The sequence below is a fragment of the Podarcis filfolensis genome (genome assembly GCF_964270895.1).
Source record: "Podarcis filfolensis genome assembly, chromosome: 10".
NCBI lineage: Eukaryota > Metazoa > Chordata > Lepidosauria > Squamata > Lacertidae > Podarcis > Podarcis filfolensis.
In genome coordinates, this window is record NC_139612.1 from 46,950,809 (window position 1) to 46,966,814 (window position 16,006).

Below are 16,006 nucleotides of genomic sequence, written 5' to 3' on the forward strand. Positions count from 1 at the left end.
CAGGTATACTGGGCTGAGGCCATTTAGGGCTTTAAAGGTCAGCACCAACACTTTGAATTGTGCTCGGAAATGTACTGGGAGCCAATGCAGATCTCTCAGGACCGGTGTTACCATGGTCTCAGCAGCTGCTCCCAGTCACCAGTCTAGCTGCCGCATTCTGGATTAATTGCAGTTTCCAGGTCACGTTCAAAGGTAGCCCCACATACAGCGCATTGCAGTAGTCCAAGCAGGTGATAACTAGAGCATGCACCACTCTGGAGAGACAGTCTGTGGGCAGATAGGGTCTCAGCCTGCGTACCAGATGGAGCTGGTAAACAGCTCCCCTGGACACAGAATTAACCTGTGCCTCCATGGACAGCTGTGAGTCCAAAATGACTCCTAGGCTATGCACCTGGTCCTTCAGGGGCACAGTTACCCCATTCAGGGCCAGGGAGTCCTCAACACCTGCCTGCCCCGTCCCCCAAAAACAGTACTTCTGTCTTGTCAGGATTCAACCTCAATCTGTTAGCCACCATCCATCCTCCATTTATATCTCAACAACCCTGAAAGGTACCTTATGCTGAGAAACAGTGACTAGCCTACGGTCAGCTAGTGAGTTGCATCTACACACACACAAAAGTGTGTATAGATTAGGTATGAACTGCATTGGTAGCAATCACACACATGTCTAACTGTCCAGCCACACAGTGGTTAATTCTGTTCCCCCAGTGTTTCCCTGTTCTATTTTACATTGTGCGAAAGCTCAGATAGAATGCAAACGTCAGCCTCGCTTTAAGGCATTCACAACGGCATTCCTAGCCCCTGGAAATCTTGCTGAGCTGTGTTCTGACTTCTGAGACTGTGCCAAGTATTTCTTTCACTTGCCCAAGGCTATCCTTGAAGCCCTAAGGCTAAAATCCATGCTTTAAAGAACTTAAAAGAAGAAGCAGAAACCCTCAGTTTCTGGAACTAGTACAAAACGCTAGGCTTGTGCAGCTCAGCCACAGGATCCTACGATATCAGAGAATAAACCACGTCATCTAGGGCAATCGGTCAGATACCAGGCACAGCAAAGAAAAAGAAGAGGGCACTAGGACAGGGAAGGAGGTGGTAGCTGGGCCCACATATAATGCAGTCCAAGGAATGTTTAATCAGGAGGGAGTCCCACTATGATCAGTGGCTTTAAAACCTTGAAGATGAGCCTACTGGGTAGTACGACAGACTGTTCTCTCTGGAGAAAGGAGGCACAAAATCAGCTACAGGGCCTAGTTAAGGGCATAAGAAAAGCCTGGCTGCATCAGACCATCTAGTGAGCCAGTGTGGTATAGTGGTTAAGAGTGGCAGACTCGTAATCTGGTGAACTGGGTTTGCATCTCCGCTCCTCCACATGCAGCTGCTGGGTGACCTTGGCCAGTCACACTTCTCTGAAGTCTCTCAGCCCCACTCACCTCACAGAGTGTTTGTTGTGGGGGGAGGAAGGGAAAGGAGAATGTTAGCCACTTTGAGACTCCTTTGGGTAGTGATAAAGCGGGATATCAAATCCAAACTCCTCTTCTTCTAGTCTAGCATCCTGGGTCCCACCGTAGACAACCAAATGCCCATGAGAAGCAGGACCTGAAAACAACAGCACTCTCTCCAGTTATGTTCTCCTGCAACTGGTATTCAGAGCCATACTGCCTCTTATGGCTTTAGCAGAGGAACAGACAGATTCACGAGAGAGGGGGGTCTCAATAGCTACTAGCCACAACAGCTGTGTTCTGCCTCCACAGTTGGAGGGGCTGAACAGCAGCTGCTGGAAACTACGAGAGAGGGGGATGCTCTTCTGCTCAGATCCTGCCTGAGGGTTTCTCACAAGCATCTGGCTGCCCACAATGAGAAGAGGATGCTGGACTAGATGGGCCACTGGCCTGATCCTGCAGTCTCTTCTTAAATTCTTATTCTGGAGGGAGTATATACCCATCATAACTAATAGCTGTGAATAAGTTTCTCCTCCGTGAATTTGTACAATCGGCTTTTAAAGCTACCCAAGTAGGCTGCCTTTCGACACTACGGAAATTGGTCCAAAGCCAACCCTTTTCATTTTATTACCCATTCCTGCCTATAGCATCAGTTCAGGGCAGGGGAGGGGGAAATATCAGCAGATCAAGACATATACAAAGGCAAATATGCATCATTGATGCACAAGATAAAAGTACCAGCCCTGTCTCTCCATGAGCAAATTTATTTCAGCAGATGCGTTGTACCAACAAAAAGCTTCCTTCAGACTAGGGTCAGTATCACCTTTATTACTCTCCTCCAGGCACATTGCGGTCCTCCTTAAGCAGAGGTAGAATGCACAGGTTCTAGAGTCTGGCAACAGAGCACCAAAAGTGATGTGAGCAACGCCTCTTTTCAAAGCCACTACCACCTCTCTGAAAAGCAGCACGGTCCACCTGCAGGTTTCAGGTTTCGAAAGGCATCCTACAGCTCACAATCTTCAGCCATTCAAGCCAGGGCTCCATGCTTACGGCCAACTTCCACAAAGGCCTCCACACACCGATCAATATCCTCGTCACTGTGAACAGCCGAGATCTGCACCCGGATGCGAGCTTTTCCCTTGGGCACCACAGGGTAGCTGAATCCAATGACGTAGATGCCTGACAGGTGAGAAAGAGAGGGAGGGAGAGAGAGAGAGAGATGACTGTAGCAGAGGCAGCAGATCAACTGCATAAGCAAGACCTTGTTTTGTTTCTTTAATAAATGAGTAAAATAAATAATAAACAAAGAGATTCATAAATCAAACTCTTTCACAAGGCAGCACACAAAAATGCATAAACAAATATATCACAAGAACATATTACACAATTTAAGAAAACAATGCATTAAAGTATCAGCATCCATCCCTGTAACTCATATGGGGGCATGCCATGTTTGACTAACTTCCACAATTTCATGAGCTTCGCTGCCAGGCTGACCTAGAGAATCTACAACATTTGACGCGGATTGTTAAGCATCACTCGGGATAAAACCCAACACTGTTTGTATCAATGGATTGGTTAAATTCCATCTCCACTGTGCACATATTTCTGTACAACAGCACATGCAAGCTTCTTGCCAGGCAACTTGCAGGAAGCAGGTGACGGATCCCCACTCCCTGAATCTCTTATTTATATTTTTAGTGTTTTGCTGAGAATAGCAAAGCTCCACATGCTCAGAAACTGCATCAGGGTCCCCAACCCCATCATCATCATCATCATCAATAATAATAATAATAATAATAATAATATTTAATGTTTTACTGTGTTGGATGCACCCAGAGTCAGAGAAAATAAAGATATCCACATGGTGGCAGAGGGAAAGTTAAGAAGTAAGAGGACTTTGTTTGGCTGCCTTCACTACCCTTTCACACTGCAGACTATCACCCAAGCTGTCATACAACCCAGGAGGACCAAAAAGGCAGCTGGCAAGGTGGGAATGCTATACTGCTCTGAACTAGCCAACCGCTTCTTGGGTTGCAGACTGTTGTTTAGTACTGCCCAAGATTTCTTCCAGTGTGGCAGATCACGCACCTCTTGAATGAGGTTGTACAGCAAAGTATTGTCTTAGGGCCAGCTCTGGATTGCGACAAGGAGCGTGCGTTTACCAGTGTCAAACTTCCAGGATGGTTTTCTGGAGACAATGCTGCCCTCTACAGAGCTGCCAGGGAAATTCCTGTTGGAAGATGCAGGAGTGGCTCTGTGACAGGTCAGATGGACTTGTGCTGCTATTAAGGTGGGATTGAAACCAAAGCAGAAAGGCAGCTCTGGAAGGACTGAGCAAATCTGGGTTGAAGGGGGGGGGGGGAAAGTAGCACTGAATCAAGGAGCAGGAATCTGCAGGAGTGGAGAGCACTGGTTGGTCACTGTGAGAACAGGATGCCAGCAGGCTGTTCCTATCAATGTTTTTGGATGTGTAGCAAACATCATTTAAGGAACTTAAGTGAGAGAAAAGCAGAAATGCCTCTTAAGACTGGCCAACTGGAGTTTTTTTTAAATTGCAATTACTTGTATTAAAAATGATAGTATTTTTATATGCTTATTTTCAGAAGGCAGATTAAACTTTTTTAAAAAATTGGATCAAACAGATTTGATTCAATGCTGCAGCTTTATGCTGTCCCTGGTGCTCCTCTTCTACTTAACAGCTGCACATCAAGCAAAAAGTTCGACAAATGATTTGCCGATCATCACAGCTTCCGCCCAGGGTGGAGGCACAAGTGTGTGTACTGAATTTCTGCCTGTTCTGGAGTAGCCCCTCAGAACAGGAAGAAAGAGGGAAACTGAGCAAGAAGCAACAGGGGTTGGCAGCATGAGGTCTAGTCTCTACATGTGGCCCATTCTCAAACAGTCTCTGAAATGAAAGTAGCAGGAGCAGCAACACATAATGGCAGGCAGATTATGGTTCATAACCACTGGTATAGGGGATCGGGGATAATGCCACTATCAAATCATTAAGAGAAATGCAGGAACACTTAAGAGTCAAGACAGGGAGGAGAAAAACAAAGGAGGTTTAAATAAGATTCCCATGCTGTGTCTATGGTAAAGCAACTGGTACACAGCATGGAGGTTAGGGATCTGAAGACAGAATTGCCAGGCCTTAACCAGGAATAGGGTCTATATTATTAAACACCCATTTTACAAGAAGTGCTGAGAACACTAGTTAGTATAGCATAATGCACAATATAAAGCAAAACAAAAAACAGCCCAGCCAATTTTATTAGCTCTGAAATGCAAAACACAATTCATGTTCAATGTCTTAAAGCAAGAATTAACTCATCAGCTTTTCCTCCTTTTTCCTCAGAGGCTGCCTGGGACTTCCCTTACTTGCTTCCCTGAGTTACCTGCTGTGCAGAATTGGCTTCACATGAAATGGGGATACAAGGAGAGCCACACCGACTGCGACAGCTTCCAAAGCAAAGAAGAGTCTCTGGGTTTTTCCTCCCAACTCAAAAGTTCTTAAATCCATCCCAGGGCTTTTCAGGCAGTGACACCCGAAGATATCATAAGCTACGCAAAGCTCCCCTGTCCCACATTGGTTACCTCTCTTCAGCATGTCATCAGCCATCAAGGACGCCAGCCGGGCATCGCCCAACATCACAGGGCAAATAGGGTGGTCATTCCCTGAAATGGTGAATCCAGCTGCCGCCATCTTGCTTCGGAAACTGCAAGGAAGAGGAACGCCTTCAGCGTGGGACTTGCTTTGCCTGTCCCCTCTACGGAGCACTCCCTCCCTCTCCCATTTACATCTGTGGAAGGGACTGTGTACTATTTTACTTCCTCTCTGACACAGAAACTGTTCTGACAGCAGAAATCATTGCACCCTCTAATAAAGCAATGGTGTGTGGAGTGCCGACAGCTATAAGTCGAAATGTGACCAGTGACAAATGAAAGGGAGACGACAGTATATTTGGAGGAACAAAAAGATGTACAAAAGTACAAATAGTACTTTCGGTGGGAACGGGACTAGCTGAGCAAACTCCCCCCAAAACAGCCCAATGAGGGTTCAGCATGTTCAGTGGCCAAAGACGGTGGAAAACCAGGAAGGAAAATGGAGTATCCTAAGGAGGGGCACACACTGTGGGATACAACAACAAAACTTTATTAGCAAAGCCAACAGGCCACAGCTGTACAAGAGTTAAAAGTAGAAAATAGAGATAAAAGGAAGAAAAGAACAGGCAAAAGGTGGTCCGTCGGATGAACAAGTCTGTCACTCAGATGGTGGCCCTCAGTTTCGCAGCTCTCTCGATGTACCTCGCGACCTTCTCTGTTATCTGACTTTCCGTATCAGATAATAGAAAATACAGTGTAATGTCTGATGAACGGCCGGGGTTGGAGAGAATGAGTGGAGTAATAATCTCATTCCTTAGGTCTTTGTAGAGGGGGCAAGAAAGAAGGACGTGAGACACTGTTTCCGTGTTACCATCTCCACATGGGCAGAGTCGTTTTTCAAATGGAGTCTTTTGGTAACGACCTTCGAGTACAGCAGAGGGGAGAACATCCCATCTAGCCAATGTAAAGGCACGTCTGTATTTCGGGATGGTTAGTTTAGACAAGTATGAAGCTGGAGAGTCAAAATGAGAAGGGGGAAAGTAGGTATACCATGGGCACAGTTTCTTTAAGATGGTCAGGTTGTTTTGTCGTTCGATGTCTTTCAGGCGCTGGCCTATTAGACTCTTTGCTTTGATAAGGCCCACACTGTGGGTTGTAAACCATCTTGAGGACAATTTGAACAAAAGGTGGGGTATAAATGCTCTAGATAAATGACAGGCTCCCTTACCGTGTGGTCTTGGCAGCCATGGACTGTGCAATGGCATTGCTCTCCATGAGGAGATCCAGAGCCTTGGAGGCACAGCCCACCACAGCAGGAGGCAAACTATTGGAAAAGAGATAAGGGCGCGAACGTTGACGCAGAAGGTCAATGAGCGCTTTGGGGCCGGTTGTGTAGCCACCTGCAAAGAGAAGACAGACAAGGTTAGTTCAAGGCCCCAATGGGCCACCATGGATGACATAGATGACTGTGCTCTTCAAGGGGGCGGAGGGAGCCGCTCATTAGTTGTGCTCATTGGCTCTACCCAATGGAGGTGTGGGAAACCTTTGACCCTCCAGATGTTGCTGGACTACAACTCCCAACATCCCTGCTGCGGCCATGATTGTTGGGGGTGATGGGAGCTGTCGTTCAGCAATGACAGAAGGGCCAATAGGTCCTCACACCAGCTCTAGAGCAATCCCTTCTAGATCGTAAAATGGATTTTATCAATGGCAGATGCTCAGAACTGAACCACTCTTCCTTTAAGGCAGGGGCAGGGAGAGGGATGAAAGTGGGCAGAGCCAAGGATGCGCTTTTACCTTTACACAGCAGGCTGCATTGCAAACACACACACACAAAGGTTTTCTACACACACCTCTCTCTTCTCCATCCAAGCAAGTCAAATACATTATCACAGTTCAAGGATGCATTCCAGCCAGGCAAAACCATTTGAGCACAGAGAAGAGACAGTAAGTGCTGTGGTCTACGGAGAAGGGGGCTGGCCAGACGAGGGGCATTGCCTCTGAAGAGTTCCAGGGGCCAGGCAGAGAAGCCTGGAGGGCCACATTCTGCCCCTATGCCTGAGATTCCCAATCTGTGCTTTAAGGTATCAGGTGCTGCCAAAGTCAAGGCAGAATTGGGGGCTGGGAGCTTTGCTGCTCTCCAATTCCTACTTGAAACGGCTTTCTCCAACTCAGTGGTTTCTCTTGACTCTATTCCCTTTCCCTGCCCCCATATTCAAGGATGTTCCTTGTGTCCAACCTCTTTAGCTTTGGCTCAAAGATGACATAACCAACCTGCCTCTCAAATCGTCTCTGTGAAAGAGAGGTGAGAGGAAGAATAATGAACAGGGGGAGCTCAGGGAAATGGATGGTGGTGAAGAAGAAGATGTCAGCTGTTCTGAGTTTAGAAAGACAAGCAGGGCAGAAGTTATTAATACAAAAAAAAATTAAATGTATTTTTCTCCCCTACACTTCTAATTAGGGTACTGCTAGTTAGCAACTGCACCTGCTGCTCCCCCAAGTGCCTTCCCAAGTGTGGAGTTGATTATAGTGACTTGGTCCATCACTCCCAAGAGTTCGTCAGTACCCCTGCAAGGAGAAAATAACTGTTATTAGCTTAGGCTTCAGAATTCTCCCATTCGTCTGTTCCAGAGCTGGGGAAGCTTTCTCCTCCAGGTGCTGCTGGACTACAACTCCCATCATCCCCAGCAACTGGAAATGCTGTGACGGCCTGCACGTGGTCTGGGAAACAGCTATGAATATAAATGTAGGCCAGTCACCAACTCTCAGCCTAACCTACCTAAATAGTAAGGCAGGTTGGTGAGACAGTGCTCCATTCACTCTAATGAAACAGACTCCACAGCAGGTTTGTTTCCCTTCTAACATGCCTGAATTGCTAGCCAGGATTAAACCATGGTTTGTTGTTTGCTTACAGACGGTGGTTCGTTATAGAACAACAAACCATGATCTCGGGTTCAAACTGAAGACAAAGCAATCTCCTTCCTGATTGTTTGCCCTCTTTCCATTAATATTATTATTTATCCAATTTGTATACAGCCCTTGTTATTGTCGTTTAGTCGTTTAGTCGTGTCCGACTCTTCGTGACCCCATGGGCCAGAGCACGTCAGGCACTCCTGTCTTCCACTGCCTCCCGCAGTTTGGTCAGACTCATGTTTGTAGCTTCGAAGACACTATCAAACTATCTCGTCCTCTGTCGTCCCCTTCTCCTTGTGCCCTCCATCTTTCCCAACATCAGGGTCTTTTCCAGGGAGTCTTCTCTTCTCATGAGGTGGCCAAAGTATTGGAGCCTCAGCTTCACAATCTGTCCTTCCAGTGAGCACTCAGGGCTGATTTCCTTAAGAATGGAGAGGTTTGATCTTCTTGCAGTCCATGGGACTCTCAAGAGTCTCCTCCAGCACCATAATTCAAAAGCATCAATTCTTTGGCGATCAGCCTTCTTTATGGTCCAGCTCTCACTTCCATACATCACTACTGGGAAAACCATAGCTTTTACTATACGGACCTTTGTTGGCAAGGTGATGTCTCTGCTTTTTAAGGTGCTGTCTAGGTTTGTCATTGCTTTTCTCCCAAGAAGCAGGCGTCTTTTAATTTCGTGGCTGCTGTCACCATCTGCAGTGATCATGGAGCCCAAGAAAGTAAAATCTCTCACTGCCTCCATTTCTTCCCCTTCTATTTGCCAGGAGGTGATGGGCCCAGTGGCCATGATACATACAGCCCTTACATCCCAAGATTACAAGGAAGTCCACATAGGCCAGTTAATGGGGGTTCCATAAAAGCCATAAAAAAGTACAGTGTGGTTTATTAAGCTTCCTATTTTACTGCTATGAGCTAACTTAGCAAGGGCATAAGAGATAACACTCTTCTTCAACAATCCCATTGGTCTTTTTATGATGACTGAACTGCTGTTCTCACCCTAGAGTATACTTTATATTCTGCTATTTTAAGTCATTATTGTCATTGTCACTATCATCTTATAATGCAACGCCTGGGTTTTATATAGTGTGTTTGAAACTGTATTTTCACTTGTGTGCCACTTTGGGGCTAAAAAGCAGCACAAAATTAATCCTGACTCATTATTCTCAGGGCAGCTACCCCTGCTCACTTCGTTTGCCAACCTCCCTCCCCACTCCCTATGCTTGACCAACCCCCTCTCCCTTTACACTTAGCCAACCTAGCCAAACCCACCCTTACAGGTCATTCAAACCCCAGCACAGGTAAGCTACAGAGCAAGAGGCAGGGCAGGCTGGGGCAACTCTCCAGGAACCATCTGGCTCTGTGATCATTTCCCTCCTCCTCAGTCTCTGACCCTGGTGAGGCCAAAATAGCAGCATCAGAATGCTGTCCTGGTGTTCCTTTGTGGTTTCTCATGACCACCTGTTCATTCATCTGCCTGCCTGGGCTGCCCACATGCTATTGGCTGCCTTGCTGCAGCTCACATGGCTGCAGCAAATTGCACCTTGACAACATCCTTACAATTTTATTATATAGTTAGAAATCACTGGTGATAATTTTTCTTTGCTAAAAACGACAGCAACGAAGAATGCAACAAAAGAGAATAATTTGATTTTTTTTTTTTTACCGTCCATTGGGCCCAAGAAATCCAGTGGCATGACATTCATCAACAAAAACAATGGCTTTGTATTTCTGGGACAGCCTACAGATTTCCTGCAAGGGAGCAATGTCACCATCCATGGAGAAAGCACCATCCGTAGCCACCATCCTCAAACGGTATTTCTGCGTAGGAGAGCAAGTAGGGATGTGGTCAATGGAGACCAAGTAAGCAAGAACCTAAAGAAAATTGCTCGTGGGGAGGTGGAGACTTGGGAAAGCAGCAATCTCACTTTGCTTTGGAGCCACAGCACCAACTTACTTGGGCATCCTGCAACTTGGCTTCCAGGTCCTGCATGTCCATGTGCCTGTAGCGATATTTGTTGGCTTTACACAGCCGGATCCCATCAATGATAGAGGCATGATTCAGCTCATCTGAAAGTATTGCATCTTCAGGGGTCAGTAGAGCCTGTAGGTACCGGAAGGCAGAGAGAATAGTTACAGCAAGCACCTGCTTACGATACATCACTTAACAACTGATGTTTCATACTTCCCTAAAATAATAGGCTACTCCACAGTCTATTAAATGCCCACAAGAGTCCTGTGGCATTTTTCTTTCCCAATACAAGGGATATCTAACTTAAGCCAGTGTTGTATAATGGTTAGACCTGGGAGACCAGGGTTTGAATCCCCACTCATGCATGAAGCTCACTGGGTGATCTTGGGCAAGTCACCATCTCTTAGCCTAACCTACCTCACAGGGGTGATGTGAGGATGAAATGGGGAGGACAAGAACATGTACACAACCTAGAGCCCCTTCAAAGAAAAAGGTGGTATATAAACTAATAAATAAAATAACTATGTTGTGATGCTTGTGTTATCCATTATGGCCATTATGAATGGTCTGTGTGATTTTTGGATACATAGAAGTTTAACACAGGGGTTGCTAACCTGTGGTCCAGATGTTACTGCATCCAGTGTGGCTAATGGTCAGGGAAATTGGGATCTGTAGCCCAGTAACATCTGAAGAGCCATAACTTCCCCAAGTCCACTTTAACAAAACTGTCATGGACTATGTGTATTTTTTGCACGTTCTTTCCTTTTGTCCTCACTGTCACACACACACACACACACACACACACACACACACCTCCCAGTATGTGGCTGTGCATGTCTACCAGCTGAAAATAACCATGCATATTATGAAGTAAACCTTAGTCCACAAAAACTTATGCCATAATAAAGTTGCTTAGTTTCTAAGTGCTGTGAGATTCTTAGTTCCCTGTTGGTGCAACATATTAACATGGCTACCCCTCCGGAAATCTGTCACAAAGAGAGTTGCTTTGGGATTTTGATGCTTTCCACTGACCACCCCCCAAACACCAACACCCAACTTCCTAAACAGAAAGTGCTATGAACCTCAAAGATCCCAGCATTGGCATCAAAGCAGCTGGCATAGAGAATGGTGTCTTCTCTCTGATGGAAACGGGCAATCTTCTCCTCCAGATCCTTGTGTATATTCTAATGAGAAAGCACAAAAGGTTCCAATGGTTATCCTGTTCAGATGCTTTGAGACATTTTCTTTTTCTCATAAAGCAACTAAGAAATTTAATATATTATATATTATTGCCATCATTAATGCTATAGCCAGACATTCTAGATCACTTATTTATAAACAGTGAAAGTTAAATTGGGATCCTCTTTGGTTCCAGGGTTCTAGCCCTGCTAAGATTTGTACAGAGGTACCTTGGTTGTTGAACAGCTTGGCTCCTGAACAAATCAGCTTCCGAACGCCACAAACCTGGAAGTGTGTGTTCAGGTTTGCAAATGTTTTTTTTGGAAGCTGAACGTCCGACTTCCATGGCTTCCAATTGAGTGTAGGAAGCTCCTGCAGCCAATCGGAAGCCACGCCTTGGTTTTTGAATGGTTCTGGGAGTCGAATGGACTCCCGGAATGGATTAAGTTCGACAACCAAGGTACCACTGTACTCCAGTCCTTCTTAGCCAGTCTGCTTGCCCCCAGGGCCCAGCACTGAAACATCTACATGACCATTCCTTTTATTCTGTAGGATCTACCTTGACTGAAACAGGCGTATGAGAAAAGCTATTACTTCCCACATCCAAAACAGGCCCAGCTTTCTTGCCAGAAACATCTTGATGACTGTGGAAATACCACCTAAGGAGTCTCATGCTGGATCAGGCCAAAAGCACATTTATTCCAGCATCCTGTTCTCACAGTGGTCAAACAGATGCCTATGAGGAGACAGCAAGAAGGACCTGAACCCAACAGCACTCTCTCTACTTGTGCCTCCCAGCAAATGGGACACAGAGACATACCGCTTCCAGCTATGAAATTTAACATATAAATTCATTTCCCCGAGTTTGTATATTGGCAAATTCATATACAGTGGTATCTTGGGTTACGTACGCTTCAGGTTACATACGCTTCAGGTTACAGACTCCGCTAACCCAGAAATAATACCTCGGGTTAAGAACTTTGCTTCAGGATGAGAACAGAAATCGTGCTCCGGCGGCACAGCGGCAGCAGGAGGCCCCATTAGCTAAAGTGGTGCTTCAGATTAAGAATAGTTTCAGGTTAAGAACAGATCTCCAGAATGAATTAAGTATGTAACCAGAGGTAACACTGTACTGATAAATTTGGGAGCTCTGTGTGTGTGTGGTGGTGGATAGGCCTGTACAGTGATCCTTCCCATTATTATTTTTTCTTGGGTTGGGTTGGGGGTGATGGAAGGTGTATGTGTTTGCACTCAATTCAAAGGCTAATTCCTATGTATGATGACAGGTTCTTCATCAATGCAGGTGCACTGAAGCCTTAGAAAGATGTCTTTTGTTGTTCAGGGCCACTTCTGAGACGCATGAGAAAATTCCCCCGAGAGGAGCTGCATCAACATTCTATCGGGATAGTTTTAGGTGGGGCTGTGTAGCTGCCTAGGGACAGAAATTGTTGACTTTTGCATAACACGGCATCGTGGGAATCTTTTTCCTTAAAGTGATGTTTCTAGCCTGTACATGTTGAGAGTGTGTGGGTAACATGTGATAATATCAAATAGTCAACTATGGGGTGGAGACAGGATGCCCTGTGTGGTTTCTTCTTACTGCTTCTTCCCACAACCATAAGAAGTGTAAAATTATGCATAGCATGCAAATACATGTAAATATGCTTATTCTGTATCATTACTGCTACACACTTTCATTGTTTTCTTCATGCAGAACTTTGAATTTCCTTCTCCTCTCCCCCCCCCCAAAAAAATGCAAAGTCCTTGGATTACAGCTGCTTGTGAATTAATAAAAAAGCATCAATGCAGCCAGAGCTTTTCCTTAATTGCTAAAACAATAGCAGTTTTAATCAAGAAGCTTGCCCTCAAAGCAATTACTTGAAGCAGGCCAGTGGCGTTTTCAGACGCTTGCATTGCAAATATGGTTAGGTCTTTGCAACACTCCTGCTCATTCCTACTTGTGTTCCACAGATGAAGCGGACGGAACTGAGGCCAGCTCCATACTTCTCCAGGGCATCCAGTCCAGAACGGATCACCTTGGGATGACTGGACAATCCTAGGTAATTGTTGGCACAAAAATTCAGGATATCTGCAACAACGAGAAGAAGATTGAAACAAACGAGCGATGCGCACACACTCCTACCTTATTCATCTTCTTAAGTAGCTGCATATTTCTCACTTTGATTCTAGGAACATAGCCTTGGACCAAATCAGGCTATTTAGCTCTCTACTGTCTTCAGTGATGCTCTTTAGGATCTCCAGCAGGTGTTTTTCTCTACCACCCACTATCTGATCCCTTTAACTGGAGATGGTGGGGGCTGAAACTGGAGCCTTCTACATGCAAACCATGAGTTCCCCCATCAAGCCGGCCTCCCCTCGCCCACCTGGTGATACCCAGATATTTTGCACTGCAACTCCCACCATCTCTCACCATTCACTATTCCTTCTTGGGCAGATGGGAGTTGTAGTCCAAAATATACAGAAGGCACCTGGTTCGAGAAAACTGCACCCAGTTATAGTCTCTTCCCTATAGCTGGAGCTAGAGGTCAGGTGGTGTTCTTAGCATAATGCTTCTGTAGAGGGAAATGAGAAAAGAAGTCACTGCTGTTGCAATACTCATATGCCATGTCCACCCTACCTTACCCAGCTTAAGGGAATTTGGGGTGGGGAGGGCTGGCTGGCTGGCTAGGGAGAAAGGTTTTATTACAAATCAAGCAGCAAATTTTATTAAACAAAACAAACAATTTACTGGTAGCCTTGGACATGTTCGTAAAACAGAGGATATTAAATGCCTACTTTGTGACAAAGCACTATGCACAGGAATTTAAAGTTAAAATCCCAAATCAAACTTTCTAGCCCATTTTTGATGCTGAGAATTTGCGCTTATGTAATGCACTGTATTTTTAGCCACTTGAAATGTACAGAATACTTGAAAGAACTGGCTGCTTGAAATCTTTGGAGGAGGAGAATTTAATTCATGAGAAATTACAGTTCAAAGCAGAGCTCCACCAAGTTCCCCCCACCCCAGTTTGTGTGTGCAGCAGCTACATAGTTCAAGCACAGGTCAAATATCTGTGGCCTCCAGATGTTGTTGGTCAGTCATCAGCTCCAGCCACCATGACTAATCTTCCTTATTAAGGGTGGTGCAAACTGTGTCAAACCACATTGAGAGGGCCACAGTTTCCTCATCCCTGATGAATTAAATGGAAAGGATACAGCTTTTTCTCAAAAATGACAGCTCAACTCAAAAGACATTAGGCAATAAGTCGAAATTCTGGAGTTTACACAAAAAGATCTGGCAATTGGTAAGAAAAGCAGAACTAAAACACACACAAACTCTCCCTCCATTTGTTTAACAACGCTACTTGGAACCAGGTCAACTAATCAAACCTCCGTGAGCTAAAGAGCTAAAACAAACACACCAAGAGTACTGAGCACAGGATCAGAACTATGGAAACAGTCCAGTTAAGGAAGGTTCTATCAAACATATGCTAAGTTTCTACTGGCTATATCAATTACAACAATATATAGTCTCACAATTGTGGCTCATTTTGTAAGAATAAATAATACTTAGTAATTATATAGTAGGCTATTACAGACATGATTAGTTTTCATATCAAGTCAGTTTTAAGGAACAGGTGTTGGCTAATAGCCTGCTCACAAACAAAAAGGAGGAAGGAAAAACGGACACGGGGCCTGAATGCTGTGGGTTAAGCTTGTTTCTGTTTTGCTGTTCAGCTGCCTTGTGAAACTGATGGATCAGCTGGATCCAACCTTTTAAACAATGCACTCATCCCCTACAACTACCTCTTTTGTTTCTACACTACACCTTCCTGTGCCCCAATCCATGTTTTCACACTCTTCGGGCACTGTAAAAGCCCTCCCTTCTATCAATATGAGTTACCATTCTCTAACTTCAGCCACGGTTAGACTAATAACACTGAACTGAAGTTTTTTTTTCAAACGTAAAGCGATTTTGCAAATATACTTTTAGTTCTGCATAGCTCAGTGGAACTGCAGCACTCACTAGATAAATTACATTGCTGAGAGTAATAGGAGCCACGATGCTTTCTCCTTATAGCCAGCACCTAAGTTCAACAAGTTTAACAGGCCAAGGAACCCTGATGGAAGGGGAAGAAAGGCGGCCATGTTCTCTTGGAGCTGTCAAAAGGAATCCTATTTGTCTAAGGCAAAAACTTTCCTCCATAACCAGGCCTTTAACTATCTGTGGCCTTTTTAAGTGCAATGTTTTAATCTCTTTCCTCTTGGTTTTAATGTATCTATGTGGGCAGTGCTTTTTTCTGGGGGGACGCATACCCCTAAACATTTTGCATATTTAAGTTTGGCCTCAGTGAGGGGCAATATTTCAATATGAGTAGGGAAATGAGAGTACCCTTAAACATTTTTTTTAGGAAAAAAAGCACTGTATGTATGATTTATTGTCTGTCTGTTTTGGTTGTTAAGTCGCTTTAGGTTGCCCTGGGCACGATAAAGCGACTGGCAAAATTCAATTAATTCATTTAATATAATAGTAAGGCAACTCCAGCCGAAGCTCTCTTTCTGCTATCCAAGTCCCCGCCCCGGGATTTTGCCTCTTAGTTAAGCAGCAGCAGGGTGCCTTCCCGCCTGGCCCCCCCCCCACCTACCTCCGCGGCTGCCTTCCACCTGGATACGCGGTCCTTGCCTCGAGGTGATCACCCTCTCGCCCTTCCAGGTGCCCGCGCCGCGGATGCCCTCGAGCTCCCCCTCCAGCACCTGCTGCAGCTGCGCCAGGGCAGACTGGGCCCGGGAGGGGCTGCCCAGGCCCGCAGAAAGCGGGGTCCTCAAGAGGCGCCTGCACCACATCGCCCAGCTCCGCGTGCAAAGCGAAAGAGAGGAGGAAGAAGAAGAGGCGAGAGGC

At 45.5% G+C, this 16,006-nt stretch overlaps 1 protein-coding gene and 1 long non-coding RNA gene across 2 annotated transcripts in view; one reads left to right on the forward strand and one right to left on the reverse strand.

Moving 5' to 3' along the window:
- Positions 1–2,180: 2,180 nt before the first annotated feature.
- On the reverse strand, positions 2,181–15,991 carry GCAT (glycine C-acetyltransferase). Its single transcript, XM_083573953.1, has 9 exons — positions 15,753–15,991; positions 13,065–13,195; positions 11,010–11,111; positions 9,913–10,059; positions 9,622–9,776; positions 7,528–7,610; positions 6,271–6,442; positions 5,034–5,155; positions 2,181–2,615 (listed from the first exon to the last, which is right to left on the reverse strand). Exons 1-9 carry the CDS (start codon positions 15,949–15,951, stop codon positions 2,464–2,466), a joined length of 1,263 nt encoding a protein of 420 aa, XP_083430079.1. The 5' UTR covers positions 15,952–15,991; the 3' UTR covers positions 2,181–2,463.
- LOC310743629 overlaps positions 11,120–16,006 on the forward strand; it is a 232,848-nt gene continuing 227,961 nt past the window's right edge. The window contains exon 1 of the long non-coding RNA XR_014539125.1: positions 11,120–11,409. This is a non-coding gene — a long non-coding RNA (uncharacterized lncRNA). The remainder of the gene's footprint in view (positions 11,410–16,006) is intronic.